This window comes from Ursus maritimus, unplaced genomic scaffold (assembly GCF_017311325.1).
Source record: "Ursus maritimus isolate PB19 unplaced genomic scaffold, ASM1731132v1 scaffold_1, whole genome shotgun sequence".
NCBI lineage: Eukaryota > Metazoa > Chordata > Mammalia > Carnivora > Ursidae > Ursus > Ursus maritimus.
Genome location: NW_024423343.1, coordinates 93,319,444 through 93,340,979, shown reverse-complemented (window position 1 = coordinate 93,340,979; position 21,536 = coordinate 93,319,444). Strand labels below are relative to the sequence as shown.

The 21,536-nt window shown below is 42.0% G+C and overlaps 1 protein-coding gene across 1 annotated transcript in view; it reads right to left on the bottom strand.

Moving 5' to 3' along the window:
- The window catches only part of NCKAP5 (NCK associated protein 5), a 759,472-nt gene that overhangs the window by 65,475 nt on the left and 672,461 nt on the right, over positions 1-21,536 (bottom strand). Inside the window, exon 10 of the mRNA XM_040636836.1 lies at positions 18-119. Within this exon, the coding sequence (XP_040492770.1) occupies positions 18-119 (102 nt within the window). The remainder of the gene's footprint in view (positions 1-17; positions 120-21,536) is intronic.

Genomic DNA, 21,536 nt, shown 5'->3' with positions numbered 1-21,536 from the left:
GCAGGAGGGAAACTCACATGAATCTCAACATCAGTCCGCGACTGCGTCAGACTTCGGCTTCTTTCCACATCTGAAAGCAAATCTCCGGATGAAAGATCTAAGATGCGTGAGTGAAGTTTCTAGGTAAAAACAAGCAGAGACATTGCATAGTGATGACTTAATTGTTTGTTTCAAAATCCTGCCTTGGACAGTTAAGTCTCAAAGGAGTTGACGTTTCTAGATTAGATAATACATAGCCTAACTCAAAAAAGTTTATTCTAGTTTTATCAGCAACCCATATATATATGTGCAAACTCAAGCTTATAAATAATAGTCACACTCGCACAGTCTGTCAGTCTCTGCCGGAAAATAAGTAGTAGGAAAAAGTAAGTAGTAGGTGGAAGATAAGTAGCAGGAAAAAATGAGAATCTTCAAAAACTCTTATTGGCTAGTATGAAAATTAACTTTTGATATTCACATTAGAAACCAATCACCATGTTAACCTTATTACGTTGAGCAGCGGTTAAAATCTGAGCAAATAATTATAAAAGTGACCTTATTTCTAAATAGCATTGATCTTGTGAAATCTTCCCTTGGACACATTTTAACTCAAAGTCATTAACGTCATCTGTTAGGAACAATTAATGTGAATAGAAAATAATTGCATCTGGGATCTGGGGACTGGGAGGACTTTGTGCGTTAATATTCACAGGCTACTTGATTATATACTCAATTCTTTATTGCGGCGTTGCTTGGGAGGCCTGCTAAACCAGGGACATTTCACTATATTAATCTTTATACTAATTACTAAGGCTTTTCTGTGGACATTAAATTTGATCTGTTTAATTGCAAATACAATAAAACTCATGATTTATGTCTAATGTTGCTGCTAGGCTGATGACATTTTAAAATGGTACTTGTAGCCTGGTTTGTCTTGGTTACAACTTTTGTGACTTCAGACACTAAAAAATCGAATTGAGTTAGTCAATAATGTGGCTAAGCGTGCCTCCCTCACCTCCGCAAAGTTTTTCTGTTCTTTTTCCTCCCTGGAAAGGCCTTGCTGCATACTGATGTTGATCCAGGAAGTGTCTCACATTCTGGGCCAGTAATTAATGTTGGGACCATCTTGGAGTACAAGGCTGGCCCCATGGGTCGCTCTGTCCCGCAGACGTACTATGTAGTCAGCAGGGACTGTAAACTCCACTAATGTGAGGGACATTTGCTACGTTCTCCATCGGACCCCCCGCAGCCTGGACTTGCGTGAGAGCCCTGTGTCTTGCTCAGCTGGCCACTCAGCAAACATGCCTTCAGCAGCTGATGGAGGGAGGGCGCTGAGGGAGGACTGTGTTTCCTCCTCTGCAAAAGCAAAGGCACTTTTTTTTTCTTTCTGTTACGGATTGTCCTCCTCCTTCCCAGGGAAGCTCTAAATCACTATTTGCTTCAGACCAATACTTGGGCTTCTCTCCATCACCATTCACCATTCACTTCTCTCCATTCACCAAAAAGGGCCCACACCCTAACCTGGTTGCCTGTTACCTTGAAAATTCTAATTTCTCCAACAGAGCTAAGACATCAATAGGTTACTAGAATCAGGATGTTGTTTCTGCACGATTTTTATAATCCTTTCCCCAAGCTCCCTCTAGAAACGGAGTCTCCTCAGGGGCAACAGTCATTTAATCCCCGGGCTCTGTCACAGTGTGTACTATTCAGTGAGTAGCGAATACCCCACTGATACTTGTTGTAGTCTCTAAAGAAAAAGATGTCTTTACATTTTTCTCACCCACTCATAGGTTTTAAAGTTTGAGAGAGTGCCAAAAGAATGATAATGTTCTGAGACCTAAGGGAACACTTATCAATATGCAAACAGTCCAAGAAGTTATAGGAAATGACATTCAAGAAAAGAAATGATGAATTTGAGTGGTATGTCATGTGATTTTAGGGAAGAGTCCTTCTAGATTAGACATCTGAGGTAATTTGGTTCATGGTTGCTCTTTAATGCTTATCAAATATATGATGTCATCCTTTGCTTTCTGAATGACTATATGTATCTATAAATGCATCCTCCTAAATGATGTTATATTTTAGCAGTTTATATTCAAATGTTCAGTTCCCCTCAGTTGAAGTAAGGAACATCGTGTGGGAGAGGAGACAGGTCCTGGGACAAGGGGCCAGGTGACCTGAGTTCCAGCTCCGTCTAAGGCACAAGTGTTACCAGATCTTGGGAATGTAACCGAATCTCTCTGGGCCGCCATAGTCAGGAACAAGAACAGGAAAGAGAGTACACTGAAATTCACAGAGCCTTACACGAATTACTTGTCAAAACCGAGAGCTGGTGGTAGGTAATTTCTTGAATGCTAATGAACAGGAAAGAGAGTACACTGAAATTCACAGAGCCTTACACCAATTACTTGTCAAAACTGAGAGCTGGTGGTAGGTAATTTCTTGAATGCTAAGGTACACGTGAATCCTCTGTTGTTATAGTTTCCACATATGTAAGGCAAATACAAACTGACTTGGAAAACGAAATCTATTTCTGCGTTAAGGCCATAGGCAAGAAAACTGTAGGTAAATATCCTTTCGCACAACTTGCTTTAAATAACCATGAAAGCTCACGAGCCCAGAGATGTTCCACTTCTTTTTTGTTGGTGGTGTTACACTTTCTTAAAATAAGAATTTTTATGAAAGGCTTCTATTTTCACACCTATAGAGGTGCACGTTATAATAAATATATTCTCACAGACGTGCACATACAGGGTGTGCAAGAGACTAAGCACATCGCTTTTCAAACTGATGTTATCTGTGCTTAATAAGGGGCTCGGTGCAAAGTAGGTAGAGTGTATACATGGGGAATTCAACTAAAGATACTGTCAGGAAGAGTGTAACTGCCAGGAGAATACCGCGACCTCTTGAAAGAAGTCTACCTGCTTAGAGGGAAAATCCTCAGCGCGTATCTATCTATAGTTCATGCTCACTATTAGTGTCCATCTGGAAAACATCTCTCACCTGAAACAATTCAAACGTTGAATTTTTAACCTGAAAAGCTAAAGGAATCTTGGATTGAGACATGTTTTTTTCATGTTTTAGACACGAGAGGCAGCCAGATTATTCAGTATAGGTTTGAAATTGACCTCCCATCGCCTATCTCTGTAACTGAGATTCCACTTGGCCTTAGAAGTAGAGACTCCCAGCCTCACACACTTCCTAACCAGAGGTCAGTGAGATCTTCTCGTTCAAACACTCTCTTTGATGAGAACAGTCTACCCCTCCCTTCCTGCCAGACTGGTTTCATTGTCTCCAGAATGAGTCCCTCTCACGTCTGAGCTGATGCGTTTGTCCATTTTCACACAGCACACTCTCCCTGCTCCTGCCCACCCACCTAAGACCTGCTCATCACGGAGGACTGCATTAAAACCCTTTCCGGAAGACTGTCTGTCATCTCTAGGCCATCCTGGCTTCCGTACCTAGCCAGATGATATCCCAGGCCCATTCTGGCCTTGTACCTGAGGGGCGTGATTGCTGAATTGCTCCTATGTGTGGGGTCTGATTTCCTAACAGGGTGATCGGCTCTGAGAGAATGCAGGACAAGCCCTGTATTTCTGCTTTGTCTCTGTGGCAGGGACTGGCTGAGTGTCATGGAACGGATTCCCGCTTCTCTCTGGGCACACAGCTGGACCACATTTCCCAGCCTCCTCTGCAGCTCGTGTGGTCGTTAGACATGGTTAGTTCTAGCTAGCGGAATGTAAGCAAAAGCAATGTCCCTCCTGGCCCAGGACTATCTTTAGCATGTGGGGTGCCGTGCTCTTTCCCCTTCCCCTGGCTTGGTGTAGACAACTGAGCATAGCAGCCTTGCCAGCCATGTGTTAAAGATGGAGCCACCAGGTAGAAGGAGTTTGGGTTCCTCAAGGAAAGGGTGCCACCTGGGGACCAGAGATAACTTTTTTGGACTTTTCATGAGGAAGAAATCAATGTACACTGGGTTGAGCCATTATTCATCTGGGGGTTTGTTATCATGATTAATATTAGGCTGGCTGAGCTGGCCCTTCTCTGAGATAAGCGTTCTGCAGCAGACAGGGTAGCCACTCCATCATTCAATCAACACACACAGACTCACAGGCACACATACACACACTATATATACATTCACACACACATTTACACATGTACATATGTGTATGTCAGTAGACAAAGGTGACTTCTCACACTGAGGGATGGTCAGCTTCACAGGGAAAAGGCGTCCTTTCCGTCACTCTGCTGGGGGCGGGGAGGGATCTGTGTGATGTGCCAGAGGGTGTTGCCATCCATAGTCAGAACACACCCCCGTGCCAGTGTGAACGACCAAGCACGGCTCTGGGGGCCTGACAATGCAAGGGCAGCGAGTGCCAGAACCACACTGGGTCAGTACTGTTCGGTGGGTTGCCCTGCGTTGGGTCTGCCCCCAATATGTTCTCCGCACAGTTCTGAATCTGTAATTCAAGGCAGAGAAATATTCCCCTTGACAGACTGTGCCTAAGACTGGCTGTTCTCTCTTTGGTGGGATGAAGGTGGAGCGGCCCCTCCAGAGCAGCAGATAAGACCTTGGCAGCTCTCCAGTTAATGATGGCGGCGGGGGCTGGAGCCCATGGTGTACTTGGGCCTTCCGAGCTGGGCTGGAAGGCCAGTTGCCCATTGCCTGCTTCTCTCCTCACTCATGGAGTTGCCTTTCTTCAGGTGCTCAGTGAAGGCTCCTGGTGTTTAATAGAATTCTGCCTCTGGGTTTTTGCTCAGTATGGAAATGAGGTCTTAACTTGAAGGCCCTGACGGCTGAGGCCAAGAAACCACTGAATCCTTATTCAGTTGCCCAAGGTGAGGGTAAAAAGCGGATCTTTATTGGAGAAATTGGGGCAGCATGGGAAACCAGGCTGGAAAAATCCAGTAAAATAGGGTGACGAGCCACGTTTGCATTTACGGGCGTACTTCCTAAAGTCTGAAAAGGAACGTGCGGATTTTTTCATGCCAGGATCTCAGGAGTTATTAACTCAGTGTACGATGCAAAGAGGAAAGGACTTTCGCTCCCTTCTCTTTAGTAGGATTTGGTGAGAGAATGAATCTAAGACCGTAATCAGGCATACAATTATTCTCTGCTCTATTAAAATCCAAATATCTGTACAAAAGAGAAGCTATGGGAGTGAAGACGGCATGTATCTGATTCATGGGGTCTACCAACATGAGCAATTTAGTTTCCGCAGCAGAGGTAGATGTGAATTACTGGTTTTAATCTGATCTGCCTCAAGTCCCTTGATTTACTTAACCTCGGTGGATACTCCAGTACGCATGCCCTGAATCCCACCCGGGGCCTGTTGTACATTCTCCAGAGTTACTTTTTCCTCTTTATGAAAAAGGTCTCCCCGGTAAAGGGGATGGCTTCGATGCCCACAATTCTTGAATTGCTCTTTTATTTATAAAGTGAGAAGCTCTGTTAACTACCCCATGAATTACTCCTAAACCTTCAGTGACCACATTTCTGTTCACAATATGCTCCACTCATTTGAAGGCATTTTCCACCCTCAAAAGTTCATGGTAGGATATTTAGAAGAAAGATGGAGGAATTTCTCAAAATCTGCCCAGTTACCACTGGTATCTTTAACTCTTCAGCATTCTGAGCCCAGGAGACGGGATATCAGGGCATCCTCCTCCCCTCCCCCTTCCTGCTCCTTTGCTGAGTGTGGCTGCTCCCACTATCTTGGCTGGTTGCCCATTTAAGGCTCACCCTCACTCTCAAATCTAGTGGCCTGGATCTTGGGCTGATATCTCCAAGAAAGAACACATTGCTTCTTTAAGCTTCAGCTTTGTTTGCAGATCACCCTCTCTCCACCCTGAAGAGCTGATCTCAACTCACAGCTGCCAGGAAGCTTCCTAGAGCCCCACTCCTGGTCCCTCGACTCAGCCCCAGGCTGGCCCCGGGCCGTCTGTTTCATCTTCTTTAATTCCACCACAAGGAAAGCAAGTCTGGAGTGTGCTATTATGAAATCCTTGGAGCATATTTTGATACTGCTAACTTCAGACGATTTCCTGCGCATTCACCACCTTTCCGGATATCCTCTGTTACAGGGCAGAAACACAGGTGGTGGGTTTGGTATATGTTAAGAGACGTGTTCTAAATATGGCTCTGAATTAGACATAATCAGGCGAAATAAGCTTTGTTCCTTCTGTTGGATAACAAAACAATTTTTGTAGGCATGTGAAGGCTCCGGAAAGAAGTTCAAGGAAATCTCCTCGATAGCGTGGAGCCTGATTAAGATCATTTTTCTTTGGAAGCCTTACTCACCAGATGATCATCCAAAAATCCCCAAAGTTTTCCTTTATGCCCATACGAGACTTAATTTTTGCCATATTCAGGAAATGTGATTTTTGAAAAAGATTTTATTTATTTATCTGAGAGAGAGAGAGGGGAAGAGCAGAGGGAGAGAATCTTAAGCAGACTCCCCACTGAGCACAAAGGTGACGTGGGGCTTGATCTCAGGACCCTGAGATCATGACCTGAGCCGAAACCAAGAGTCAGATGCTTAACTGACTTCATCACCCAGGTTCCCCAGGAAATGTGATCCATCCTTCCTTCCTTCCTTCCTTCCTTCCTTCCTTCCTTCCTTCCTTCCTTCCTTCCTTCCTTCCTCTCTTTCTTAAGATTTAATTTATTTATTAGAGAGAGAGAGAGAGCACATGAGCAGGGAAAGGGGCATGGGGGAGGGAGAGGGACAAGCAGACTCCACACTGAGTGCAGAGCCCTACAGGGGGTCCAATCTCAGCACCCTGAGATCATGACCTGAGCTGAAACCAAGAGTCAGCCACCCAACTGACTGAGCCACTCAGACACCCCCAGGAAATGTGATTTTTCATCAGCTCTCCCAAATACCATCAGGAGAGCAGACCCCTGGTTCACATTTCACAGGTTTCATTCTGTTCCATTAAGAATTTATTATAAAACTGAATATTACATAACTGCATATTACATAAGTGAGTATTAAATGATCGTTTCTTAGATTTACAAAAATTTGAGCCGAGGACAAAATCTTTTCAGATAAAAGCCGATGTTTAATTAATTATGCCATTATTTCCATTTTGGGATACAAAGATAAAACATAATATCTGCCTTCAGCCATCCTGCTGATGCGACAGAGTATGCCTTTCGAATGTTCTCCTGGAAGCTCTTTAAAAAATACCTTCATCAAGATTTGATCTCACTTCAGAGTCTGAAATTTTTATAGATTTTTTTTAAACCATATACAACAGTTCTTGCTACAATTATTACTTTTCCTGACAACTCTTAGACTTGCCTTGCGTTTCAGTCTTTAGGTGCCCCAAGTGCATTCTGTCTCACTCTAGATGCTGCTTCTGCAAAGGACATGGTTCTACGCCCTCTTTTCTCCTTGTCTGGGACCCAAGGTTATAAGACGCTTTTAAGCAATTATTCCGCAGCTATATTCAAAACCGTCTTCGAGGGTCCCTGCTACCATGACAACCTGATTATCCGGTGGCTGCCTCAGGGAGTATTTGGCTTGGTGACTAGGAAGTTCACTGGGGGGCCTCTGCAGCTCAAACTGATGACTGGACTATCTCGAATCTGTCCTGTCTTCTGAAATTCCATTAACAGTGCCCTGAGGACCCATAGGGTGAGAATCAGCAGGAAGATGGATGGGGATGAAAACAGCAGACCCTGCCCTTGGGAGTCGCCACTCTAATTAGTTCACCAAGAAGCATTTATGAAGCATCTACTGTGTACAGAGTCTTGACTATGAACTATGAACAGACTCAAGGAAGCTCATTAGTGGAACGTACTAAATATCAATGAGGAGCCCAACACACAGATGAGACAAAAAAAAAGAAGAATTTTTAAGGCAGAATATGCAAAGTGGATCACGGGAGAGTAAGGTGATACGGAGGCAGAAGTGGGGGTGGGATGGGGGTCAGCCTGGTCACACGGTTAAATATGAACATGATAACGTTCTGTGTAATAAACCTTCACACAACAGGGGCATAGCTCTCCCTCTCGAGCTTCCGAATCCCTCGGTCTCCTTACTCAAAACAACAACAAAAAAGAATGAGAAACATTTCATATATAACAGCAAAGTGGCAGAACGTGGGGAGAGGATGTAGGGTTAGGGCTTCTGCAGCAGGTCACCTGTGGGCAGGTGGGGAGCCTGTTCTGAAGATGGAGTCACACTTGCTTGCCTGTGACTAGTCCTAAGACTCTCTGAAGCTTCCCTTTTGTCTTCTCCCTTGACTCTGATGTGAGAGAGGAAGTGATTCAGCACAGTCTGGGCCTATTCTGGGATCTAAGAGATACAGAAGTGCCGTGAAACTTCCATTTTTATCACTAATTACTTTAACAGGTACTTTAATAAGTGCTTTCCAATTGCCCCTGCTGTTTTGTAAAATCATCTACACTACATTTTACATTTTTAATCAAGCTTTAGTTTTGAAAAGCCTCCTGGATTGCTAAAGCTTTTGCTTTTTACGTGCAGGGGTGTGGGGGGCATATTTTCCCTCTGATTTCATAGAACTAAAGAAATGAGGGGGGAGAAGACCTGGCCTGCTACTTTTACCAGACCTGTTGGAAATTATGGTGATGGTCATTGCAGTCCCATACACAATTTCTTAAGAAGAAATGAGGTATCTCCTGGCTTGTGGGGGACGAGGGCCTTGGGTGAAGTCTCTGCTCCAGATCTTATCTCATGGATCCTCACGCAAAGTGTGGAAGAAGCAACTATCTTCATTTTTAGGGATGAAAATTCTGCTTATTTACGTTCTGCTTATTTCTCCCCTGAAGGAAGGGAAATGGTCTCTTTTGCAGGACGAGTTGTTTATTTCTGCCTCAGTGTTCAGCCCATCATCTGGGTCACTCCCATCAGTAGCGGTGGACATTTACTGATGAGCTCTTTAGCATCAAATATGTATTTCATATATATTATTCTTTTAAATACTGATCATAACCCACAGCAAGGACATTATCAGGCCCATTTTACAGGTGAAGAAACTGAGGCACACATGCTAAAAATGTTGTCTAAGGTCACACATACAGTGTCCCAGGTAGTATGAGTGCAGAGTTCATTCTCTTAATGTCTTTTTTTTTTTTCATTCTCTTAATTTCTATAGTGGTTTATGAGACTTTGTTATAAAACATTTACAAAAATAGGGGTGCCTGGCTGGCTCAGTGGGTTAAGTGTCTGACTCTTGATTTCACCTCAGGTCATGATTTCAAGGTCCTGGGATTGAGCCTCGAGTGAGGCTCTGTGCTCAGCAGGGAGTCTGCTTGAGGATTCTCTCCACCCTATCCCTCTGCCCCTCTCCCTGCTCATGCTCACTATCTCTGTCTAAAATAAAAATAAATAAATCTTTTTAAAAATTTACAAAAATACAATATAAACTAATTGGACCAGATAAACCATGTAAGACTTAAAAAAAGGAAGTATCTTGAAATACAAATCTTCACTTACTGTACTCAAACATCATTCATTCATTTATTAAAAAGTATACTTTCATTATTATTATTATTTCACTGTTATTATTATTGGTAATATTATTGGTATTGGTGATGTTATTTCCTCCTTAGAGCTCTACATTCTTTCTGGGAAAACACCATCTTGTATATAAATTTGGATCCAACTGAAAATAAAACTAAGGAGAAAAACAGCAAACAGTTATAGACCGCATGCCAGGTGCTGTACTAAGTGCTTCTATTATTTTTTTTCTTATTTAATCCTCATAATCGCCTAACGAGGTAGAAACTTATCGTTTTGATTTTTCAAATGAGAAAACTGAAGCACAAGAGCAGGTGAGGAGCTGTTCCATCAGGGATTTGAACTTGGACTCAGACTGTAAGCCTGTCCTCTGATGGCACCTTATTCTCTGCCACTGGGTTGTCGTACCCAGGGCACAGTGATGAGTGAACACAGTCCCCGCCACCAAGGCATTCGTAGGAAGACCAGCGGCCGGGCACCCTCAATGTCATGTGCCACGTAAACCTCAGCAGTGGACTCCGGGGAGGCTTTCCTGAGAAACAATGGCTAGGGGCGCCTGGGTGGCACAGCGGTTAAGGGTCTGCCTTCGGCTCAGGGCGTGATCCCGGCGTTATGGGATCGAGCCCCACGTCAGGCTCCTCCGCTGTGAGCCTGCTTCTTCCTCTCCCACTCCCCCTGCTTGTGTTCCCTCTCTTGCTGGCTGTCTCTATCTCTGTCTAATAAATAAATAAAATCTTAAAAAAAAAAAAAGAAACAATGGCTAAATCAAGATTTTACAAACAAGAAATGACGTCTCAGGTGAAGAAGTCAAGAAAGAAAAAAAAAAAAGGGCCTTCTGGGCAGAACATATGCAAAGGTCCAGAGATGAAAGTGTGACATCTTTCTGCAAATGGCTGAGCAAGACCACAGAGAAGAACTCAGGAGGGGAACGGTCTCAGCAAGTAAGGGACCTGGGGCAAGTCACACAGTGAGTTCTCAGTACGGAGCAGGGTGACGACCTGAATTCATCACTCTTTCCAAAGCACATGCTTTGCCCTTCATCCCTTTGCCCCCTCCCCCCCCCCATTTCTTCCGAATGCTGAACTTAGGTGTGGGCCTCCATTACTCTTATCTATGTAAACAAAAAAAACGAGGTCTGTAAGAAGGGACTAGTAGGGTCTCTGGGAGGAAACGCAGACGCAATGGAGACACACACAAAGCTTCTGTGCCTTTGAGGCATGCTTCCTCCTTGCAGGGGAGGAAAGAGGTTCCATCCAGGATCTTCACTTAACCGCTGTGCGCCAACGCTGAGCAAATTGCTGCTGGCACTCCAGAGGTCTCTAATCGCTAATCCTGAAGACACAGAATGACTCCCTGGGGGAACCAAAGGGGTTCATACGTTTTCCAGGCTGCTGGCAAGAAATCATACCTGGGCGCTGCTCTATTTTCCCAGCTACAAGGAGGAAACATCAAAATCAAAGAACTCACGCTTAACACTAGAAGATAATCTCCCAGGAAGGGAAAGTGTCTTGTCAGAGTTTTGGAGAACAACAACAGCAACAACAAATCATGGAGAATTATTTATAAGATGGGTGCCTCCTTATATTATTAAAAGAAAGCTGAGAACGGATGAAATGCAGAGTTTGGGAGATGACAGACTGCTGGGGCCTTAACAGGCTGCAGGATTCACCCTCCTGGAGGTTCCTGGGTTGGATGCTGCAGCGGAAACTGGACCAAGAGACGTCCGTGAAAATGACTTTTGTGCTCTGCACTCGCCTGCCTTTTGTAGGCCTGTGTCCTGGTTCTCACAGGACAGGGTCCTGGGGCCACGTCCATTGTCTGTTTGTGGAGACATCTTATGTTACGTGCGTGAACATGGCTGCGAGGTCGATGAGGGCCCAGGGCCTCGCTGCCCCTGAGAGTGAAGACGAAGTGGTACATTTCCAGGGCTTCAGACTTACTACTTCAGTTTGCTTTACAGGCTTTGTTGCCACAGATTCACCTCACGGTTTCCCCGTGGCTTTATCCCCACAGCCGTTTTTAAAATCTACTGTAACTTTACCCCATGGTAAGAAATGCCTCATGGTATTATAAACAAGCGGTTGAAAATTGTTATTTATGTGGCTTCCTAATAGCAATTTGAAATATAGGGCATAAAATTACTAGCTTACAATATTGCTCAATATTAACAGTGGGAAAGGTAATATGTAAAACAGACATTAAAGGATTAGCTGTAAAATACATTTCACGAAGCTAAATCATTTCTTGGCAAATGGCAGTTTCTAGCTAATACGTAGGATTTATCAAGTCAAGTGGATTTATTTTTATTTTTCTATTAGTTTGCTAAATATATTCTATATTTAAATTTCAATCTTGTGTGTGTGGTTTTTTTTTTTTTCTGTTTTTCAGGCATATGAGGAGACGCTATTCAAAACAGAATGTGAAAAAGGAGTGATGCCAGACTTTCAAGTCAAAATTGCTCCGTAGTTTCTCCAGCAAATCCTCTAGCTAAAGTCGACTCAAGATTCAACTGTAACATTCAAGAGAAAAGTACATGGATCTGATATTGCAACATTTGTATGACAGATTAGGGAGTTAAACTGCATCAGAGAATTCAGGAAAAAGGCATGTTCTCCTTAAGACATAAAACGTTGTTTCCCCTGTTTATTTTTTGCGTCAGACAACACTTTGTTCTAATCAAGCATGTTTTGTAAATGCTATGAATTTGTGAACCAGGCATTGAGGAAGAAGGTGGGAAGAGAAATTCCTAATCTCCCAGGGTGGAAATTGTAAAGTATTAAATAGATATTCGATGCATAAATACAAATAACATAATCTCTCTATTTTCTTCTGAGACAGTCACCAGTTACCATAATCCTAAAATTATCCCATCTTCTCAAATCCCTACAGGTTTATTAATTTTCATAAACTGCTTTGATGGAAACTTTCTTAAAAGATGCAAAGTAATCTTTCTTGAGCTTTCCTTTTATTTTAGGTTGTGGACAGCATTTTCAACCTCAGAGAATACCAAAAATGAGTTCTTACTTTTCAAAGGAATTGGATAGGGATCTATAAATATTACAAAGAAAGAAGCATTATGGAGAAAAGAAATTGCTCTTACACTCATTTGAGACACGATGAAAGAATCCAGGTTCCCAAGAAATAATTATTATTGTAAAATTAAAGGTCTGCTTTGAACTCTCATTAATAATCAGCTGGTTTTAAAGACAAAGACTGTGAGTTGCAGACTATAAATATTTTTCCACCAATGTCCCATGTTAACAATCCTAAGGGTTTCAAAACATTTATTACATATAAATCTGTATTTTTTTTTTGTTCAGCTGTTTTATGTGGGAGGGTAAATTTCTTTTCATAAATACTTTTCTATTGATTGAAAACTAATGGAATAAGATGCCCTCCAACTTGAGCACATAAAAATATAGTCAGAGTGTAAAATGTGAGTCACTTATTCAGCAAGTCAAGTGTTGAGTCCCAGCAGGTGTCACTGGTCCAGCTGTCATCAAGCTCTAGGCTAGGGTGCAGACTGGGTCCATAAGCTGTGGCCATGTTCATTGTGTTACCCAAACACCTCAATCAAATGGACTCCAATGAACCCAAACCGTTGATTAACTGACTTACTTATTATTGGTTTTTTGTTTTTGGCTGACATATTTAAAACAATGATTAATAACTAGAAAACTAGCTTTTAAACATTCAGGATAAATCCTGGGTTCACATTTAAAATTACCTCCCCTCTCCATTTTTCACATCCATAACCAGGGAGGCAGACTGGCACACGGCCCGGGTGTTGTACTGCTTGGGTGCTGATCCTGGCTTTGTGCGATTTAAGGCACGTTACGGCCGCTTTTGAGTCTTAGCTTCCTTTATGGATAATAACAATATTAACTCACAGGGGCTAATCAAAGATTTGATGTTCAACAGAAGGAACTCCGGAATCATAAGGTTGTGATAAGAACTCCGTTCGCCAAGGGGCTTGGGACATATTAAATGCTCAATAAATGTTAGCTATTTTCATAACCTGTGACATAATTTGTTCCGTGCAGGGGGCTACTTGTAAAAAAGATACTAAGAATTTCAAAGTTGTGACAGAACAGCATTACATCAAGCACAGGGCTCTTCTAAGCCTCTGTAGGTGTGACTGGACGTTCGCACCCTGGACGTCAGCCCTGGCCATTACCTTATCTAATTATCATTAGACTCAGAAAGACACCCCCAAACCAAACAAAGATCTGGTTATGTTCCCTTCGTTAAGCTTCTGAGGTAAGAGTAGACTTTTGAATTTTAACAGAATTTTCAATACCAAAATAGCATGATCCCCTCCCCACCCACCCCATCTAGCCTCAATTAGTGACAGTGCCAAACGTATGCCTGACACCATAAACCAAAAAGAAGTCCTGAAATAGCTTCCTACTATGAGAATCACCTCCAATGAAAAACCACCCTTTCGGTAGCATGTAAGTGATGACAATTTGCGACACAAGACCCCAAGCTCCAGAAAGTGTCAATAGCAGGGTATCCAGTTGAGGGAAAGGGAGGTAAATACTTTCCAGGAAGTCAGTTTTGTCAGAGTTAGCTGCTTTATAACCAGAATGTGAGGAGTGGCTTATTCTAAGCTCATCCTGTTTCCATTTATTTCCTTTCCTGTTCCCACCCGAGGGTTGCCCATACCCTGGAAAATGCTCCTGCCTGGACAGGAAAAACGGGAGAATCCCTCCCTGATGCATCAAGATGGCTCCAGGTAGAAGTGAGCAGAGCTGTGTCTTATAATCTCTTTCTCACTTCTGTGCCCACCCTCCTGACACTTCTGTCCCACTCTTTAGCAGCTCCCTATGCCTTAATATCTCCTGATTTTCCTGATCCTGAAATTCATTTGCACCTGTTCTGTTGCTACTCATGGTCCCTAACATGACACAGAATTAAGGACCAGTTCTTGGGAAAAACCCTGGGCAGACAATCAATGAAGTTATATAAAATGGCAAATGATGACTTCAGAATTCTGCCCGTTATAACCTTTCCTGATAAATCTCTGAGAACAGACAGCTTCCTTTGCCACTGCACTGTCTAGACATGGCCTCCCAAAGATACAAATAAATAAGAGCACTAAGTTTCTCCTGTTCCCCTCTCTAAACTGCAATGTCTACTTATAATTGCTAACTACGAAAATAGCTGTTATCATATTACACCATGCAGTACTGGTACCCCATATATCTTACCAGGTGAAAATCCTTCAGCAATCTCTAATTAATCTTAGTGTGGACCAAGACAGACTGTCACATGCCACCAGAGTGCACGTAGCTTGCTGCTGGTCAATGGAGTGATCGTGAGACTCTTAAATTCCTTTTCACATTTACTTCTTGAATCTGTCACTAGACCCCAGAATCATCTGAAAGAATTAGGCAGTTCTCAATACGATCTCATTATTGACATTTACCTTGATCGATGTTGGCTCTTACAGAATTGGAATCTGCAGATCAATTTCCTTATTAGATTCTTTCTCACTGCTGCCATAATCATTTTATCACACAGGCTGCGGCTATCAAACACTCCTTTATCACTATGTAATGGGACAAGCTAAACCAGTTCCTCTAGTCCGTCACAAGAAAACAGAAAATTCTCCTGGTTTTAAATCATATTTTCCTCAAATTTTAAGAAATTCCCTGATACTTATATTCACATAGAGGTTTATTTGAAATTGCTCTTCTTTAAAACTATGTTCCATGGAGGAACCAGTATTAAATCTTAAAGGAAATGTATGCAATACTTCTTAAAATCATTTTTCCATTCCTCTCAGAGATTTTCCAATGTCACATTATAAGACAGGTTCCATTCACATGGTGACTTTCGCCAGCAGGGTAGAACAGGTGATAATGTCAGCGTCTCTGGTAGAGTTCCCCAACCTGGTCAGGTAGTTTTGTATAAAGGGGGAGAAAAAAACCCTCCAGGGTGCTTCTAGCCCCCTAACTGGTCATCAGTTGTAAGAGGGCCAAGAAAAAACAAACAAACAGAGTGGCTGTCATCAGAGGATGGATCCCTATTCAAGAGAAACCAACTCCAAGGACATGCTTCACTAAGAAATTAAGAAAAGGCCAGGAGTGAAATCAAATATGAGGCACAGTAACCTAAATATTTTCTAAAGTCTAATATTCAACTCTGCATGGGAGGAATAAATAATTGTCATTGTATCTACACAGACTTGCAATTCCTAGGAAATATACAGATTCTCAGGGTTTCTTAATAGGAGAGTCCAGAGGTCCGTGGGCAGAATTCAGAGCATTTGTGAACTGGGAAAAAACACGTCTTTAGTTTCACCAAACTTGACCTAAAATTTAACATTTCCTTCAGTTATGAGCTTCAAACTGCAGTGGTTATAAACTGGTGACTTTGTCACCAACAGAAATCACATAGGGGCGCCTGGGTGGCACAGCGGTTAAGCGCCTGCCTTCGGCTCGGGGCGTGATCCCGGCGTTATGGGATCGAGCCCCACATCAGGCTCTTCAGCTATGAGCCTGCTTCTTCCTCTCCCGCTCCCCCTGCTTGTGTTCCCTCTCTCGCTGGCTGTCTCTATCTCTGTCAAATAAATAAATAAAAAATCTTAAAAAAAAAAAAAAAAAAAAAAAAAAGAAATCACAGACATCTTCACATCACATGACAGTTGTGGAAAATATCTCTAAATATTGCATATTGGAATCATTACGTAAAAACTAAGTTAGACCTGCCATTTGAGCTTGGTATTTCATGCTTTAGGAATGAAGCACAGCATATATATTTTTCAATATTTTGAAACAGCACCTCGATGTAATTGGTGCCCTTTTACAATCCCACGTCTTTATGTGCTTAATGGCATTATTCTAAGAAGGGGACCACAGGCTTCTCTGGTCTATAAAAATGGGCTATGGCTAAAACATGGTTATGAACCCCAATTACATCACTCCTCCCCAACCCTCCAGCTCACATTGTGTGTGATGTGGAGACCACCCGTCATAGCTCTGACTTTCTATATGCGTGAACAAGAGCGGGTGGATTTCAGCCATCCTCAGTCCTGCTGGTTACCTCCAGCATGTGGAGGCACGGGCTCTAGTTGGGAAAGGAACTTGCATTAATTTGAATCTCCACTAAAATAAATGAGCTTCCTTTTCATTGCCAAGCTGAGCTCTACAGCTCTGATTGTTATGTATTGTTGCAATCTGGGCCTTAATGGCATTTTACCCCTGTGGTGGGTTCACAGAGAAACTATTTTCAAACTTCAAAAGACCATTAAAACATGTGCAGATGTCTGGAAAATTAATACTATTATCTAAGTCTCACCCTTTGCCTGTAGGAGGCAAAGAAGAGACAAGGCTCGATAAAGATATTAGAGATCAATACATGGCCATAAAGCAAAGTGCTGTCCTTCTGGGGAGCACGGGTGGTGACGAGGAAGGAATCCGACAGTGCTTTTGAAGAGGCTTTCTCATTAGATTTTTTGTCAAAGTCGTTCACTTAATCTGTTAAAAATTTAAAGAGAGAATGGGGATGGCATGGAAGGTAGAAGGGAGAAAGAGATAAAGATAATTTTCTGCTACCCTACTTCAATTTTGATGTTCAAGGTCCAGAGTTCTCAAGAGTGGAGGCGTTCATTCATTCACATGACAGAACCCGAATTTCTCAAGGTTAATGTTGAACAAGTTACAGTTTCTGTTCTAAAGTGTTTTGAATTTTGAGAGACTTCAGTCACATTCTGTAAATTCTCAGGATAGGGAGGTATTCTCATAGTTTATTTCAAGGCTTTTCTAAAGTTTTTAGAATCACAATATATTTTCTTCCCCTTTTCACTTTATTTCCAAGAGATTTTATTCTGGAACTGTCCCAGTTACCCCAATAAAACATGAAAACAAGACAATTTTTATCAAAGAATGGAAACTTCATATTTTTATTAAAGTATTTCTTTTAGAGAGTTAATTCTTCAATTTAGAAAGAAGATAAAGAAAAAAATGTTTTAGACATTTTTAGCAGTTTTTGTTTGTTTTTTCAGATGGACGGAGCTGACCGTGGGAAACACAACGGAAATTCTTAAAGCGTTATATTGAATAATCTCTCCAAATAGTCCTTCATCAAAAAACCTGAAAACATTCATAGATTATGCATAAAACATACTTTTAAATTCAAGAATAAGTAAGATTGTGTCAGCCAAGATTACACCTAGCTGTGAAAAACAGAAAAAAAAAGGACTCTCAGGGGCTTAAACATACCGGGATTTGTTTTCTTACACAGCAACAAGTTCAGAGGTAGGTGGTCACTGAGTTTGGGGGGTTATTTGTTAGTGGATCATAACCTAACTAGTGCTGACTAACTAAAGAAAGCTCACGTGAAATGCCAGTCAAAAGGATCAGTGGAAAACATAACCTAAAACAGGGTCATGTATTAGAACTCTCTCAACTAGAACATTAGAACCATGTGTTAGAACTCTCTCAACCATGTATTAGAACTCTTCCTGGGGTGATGGTTGGTAACACATCCTTCTGATTGGAATGTCTTCCTTTTAAAGTTCAATATAAGGACTATCTCAGGATTGGACTCAGCTACCAAAAGCAACAATACCAATAACAACAGAAACACAAAATCCCACCTTACAATGTCATAAACTTAAAGGGGTCTGTATTTCTCACACAGCAAGCTCTCCAGAGGTAGGTAATCCAGAGCTGCTGTAGTAGTTCATTCATGTCATCCATAAATCAAACTCTTCTCATCTTTCTGTTCTGTCCTGGCATCTTTCCTGGGGGGCTCATGCTAAGGTAGCTGTCATATATCCTGGTATTGCCTCCACCTTCCAGAGAGGAAGAAGGGGTAAGCATAAATGGAGAACACCATAGCTGGGTTTGATCCCCTTTATCAGGAAAACAAAAGCTTGCCATAAATCCCCACAGCAGATTTTCATGTAGGTATTAAAGACCAGAACCAGGTCAACCCGGACTCTCCTAGTTGAAAGGGAAGCTGAGAAACAGCATATTTGGCTTTTTAGTATCTGAGGTGCAGGAAAGAAGACAGGGGTCGACTGAGCTGGTCGTCATGAGTGCAACTTAACTAAATGTGTCCAATTCTCTTTCCTTCCGGGGACATGCCTCCTTGTGTTTCTTGACCTCTTTGTGGTTGAGTAGGGCCATATATGCCTAGTCTGGCCAATGAACTGTGGGTAGAATGCTCAAGACCAAAGCATTTTGAATAGTGATGTGAAACCATTCAGAGCTCCTTTCTCAGCCTGGTGACTGGTAATGTTTGAGATGGTGGCAGCTCCATCATCCACGTGTCCTGAGTGTCTAAGATGTGCAAGTAGCTCCCTTGCTGACCTACAGGAGTGCCCTAACACAACTAAGAAGCAAATCTTTGTGTTTGAAGTCACAGAGTTTGTAGTTATTTGTTACCACAGCACAACCTAGCCTATCCTGACTGATTCAACAAGCCAACTTGAAATGTCACCCAGAAGGAACACATCTGAGAGGCAGGTAGTCTCAGGCAGGACAATATATTAGAGATCTCAGAAGCAATATTGATTTCAGTGGGATGATATCCTGAAGCCAACTTTCTCTACTTCAAGTGCAGTTAAGTGGCCTTTAATTCATAATGTTATAGCCGTCCTTGTACTGCCCACAGGACACAGACAAATTATCCCTCTCTCCTGTGTCTCTATGTAGGTGAGTGGCTAATGAAACATAGCGTGTTCAAGGTAAGCCACCAAATTTAATATGAGCTTCCAGGATGACCACCCACAAAAATTTAATGCATGATAATGAGGGATGGAATAGTTTATGACCAGTTAGTTAATGATATAGTTCACATGTCTGCGTTGCTGAGTCTGTTCATAAAAATAAGACCAAAAAAAAAAAAAAAAGAAAAGAAAACCAGGGGTGGGGGAGGTCACTAAGAGTTAAAGCATTAATGGCCTCTTCAGTTACATGAAGGATCTATCTCTAAATATAGTATTTCACATCCTCAGCAAAGTCAATGGAAATTCATTCAAAAGTGACAGGGCTCTTCCACAAGGACCCCAAAGCTACCGGTATTAAGCCACTGTAACAGAGGCAAATCATATGGGAGCGGAAAGGGAACATTAGCAGACTTTAGTACAAAGGAGGCGGATTGCTTGACTAGCTGTTTCGAGTTTTCCTGTTGCTCATGTTTCATTTTAACTACTACCCCTGGTCTTATCACGGGATGGGAGAAGCAAGCCATATGGATATATGCCAGCAAAATGGTTAGTTCCACAACAGATGGCAACACAGAATCTTTCACAACATACTCGCGTGCTAAAAGTCACTTAACATAACTTTAGATTCATCTGGCTGGAAATGCGTGCAGAGCGGGGTGTGCAGCAGGGAGGGTACTAAGCAGATACAAGTGTCATTGCTGATTCAGTCCCTTCTAGACAGTGCCCACTTGCAGGGGTCAAAGGTCAGTTTGAAAACAGCAATGGAAGAACAGAAGATCATTGTTGCATCATGTATACTTCTGTGGGGCTTTCAATTGCTCATTTAAAGAAGGTATAGGATAGTTAATCTCTTCCTTTTGTAAAATCTAGTATGGATTGCTTTACCTTCCCTGAGTGTGTACATGCCTTCTTCTTCTTCCTTTTTTTTTTTTTTTTTGTGGATGTCATCTTCAAGTGTCAGTTTTTAAAGTAAAAATAAATATTACCTCTTCAGGGGCATTAATAATAACGGTTAGAGCTCTATAGTCCCTTCTAAATATTCCAATGGATTCTCGCTTTTCCATAAAAAACATAAACCCTTTAAATCTTTGAATCATTTAATTTTATGTATTCTTTTGGTATTTCATTTGGGAGTTATGGGGTGTGAAATATGCACTATGATGAGAAAACAATTAACCAGCACACCTGTTGTTTATGCATATTGTACTGAGGAAGGGCCAGCTGGAGCTATTATTTCAATCCACAGTATGGTGTCAACCAGGGGGCCATCAGAGGTGACCTGATGACACTGAATTATACTTTCATTTGTATTACATGCCTTGCACTTTGCCCTGGTGTTGAATGATTCTTGCTTCTCAAGTCAAAAATCATGTTTTTAAGCCATAATAACAACTAGTGAGATTTTCAGATTTAGTAGAAAGATTAAAATTCAGATTTACTACAGAAGGAGTGAGTAATGAGCGACAGAATTTTCAGAGTAGCAGAAGAATGGCCATTTATTATGCCCAGGTAAAGCAGGGAGTATACAGGTAAAAAAGGAGGGAAAAACAGACCATTCTAGATTCGTTCATAATACAGGAAGAGAAATGTTCTGTTTGCTACTCTTCCATTAATAGACTGTTGATAGTAGAAGGAAGTTATGCATGTTTTCAAGTCTTAAGGTCTGCTTAAAATTTTGATCTGGGGCACATGAAACCAGTAACAACAACTATATATATATACGTATGTATATATATATATATATATATATATATATATATATATACATAATGGCACAGCTTTGGTCAGTTCTTTGGCATGCTAAAAAGAGATGGAGGTCTCTTTTATTTAAGACAACGGCTTTCAACCTAAGAGATCTAGTGCCCCTTGTAAACAAATATCTTTTTTAATTCCCCATTTACGGTCTACCAATGATTCTCCCAGTTATTATAACTTACTATATTAAAAAAAAAGAATTAACATCACAGGCCTGCCTTTTTTTTAAAAAGATTTTATTTATTCATTTGACAGAGAGAGACAGCCAGCGAGAGAGGGAACACAAGCAAGGGGAGTGGGAGAGGAAGAAGCAGGCTCCCAGCGGAAGAGCCCGACGTGGGGCTCGATCCCAGAACTCCAGGATCACGCCCTGAGCTGAAGGCAGACGCTTAACAACTGAGCCACCCAGGCACCCCATGCCTGCTATTTCTTGAAAGGCCTGATTATAAGGTCGGCCCTGGGCTGGAATCTGAATTACAGAGGGTTCCCACCAGCCTAACTGATCATAGTGGCTCCCTGTGCCTAAACTGTGTGTAAAAATAATGTGGTTCATGCTGAATACCTGCTCTCCTTCTGGGAGTCTAGAATTTTGGTATGTGCGAGGCCGTGGGTGCCTCCCTGACTAG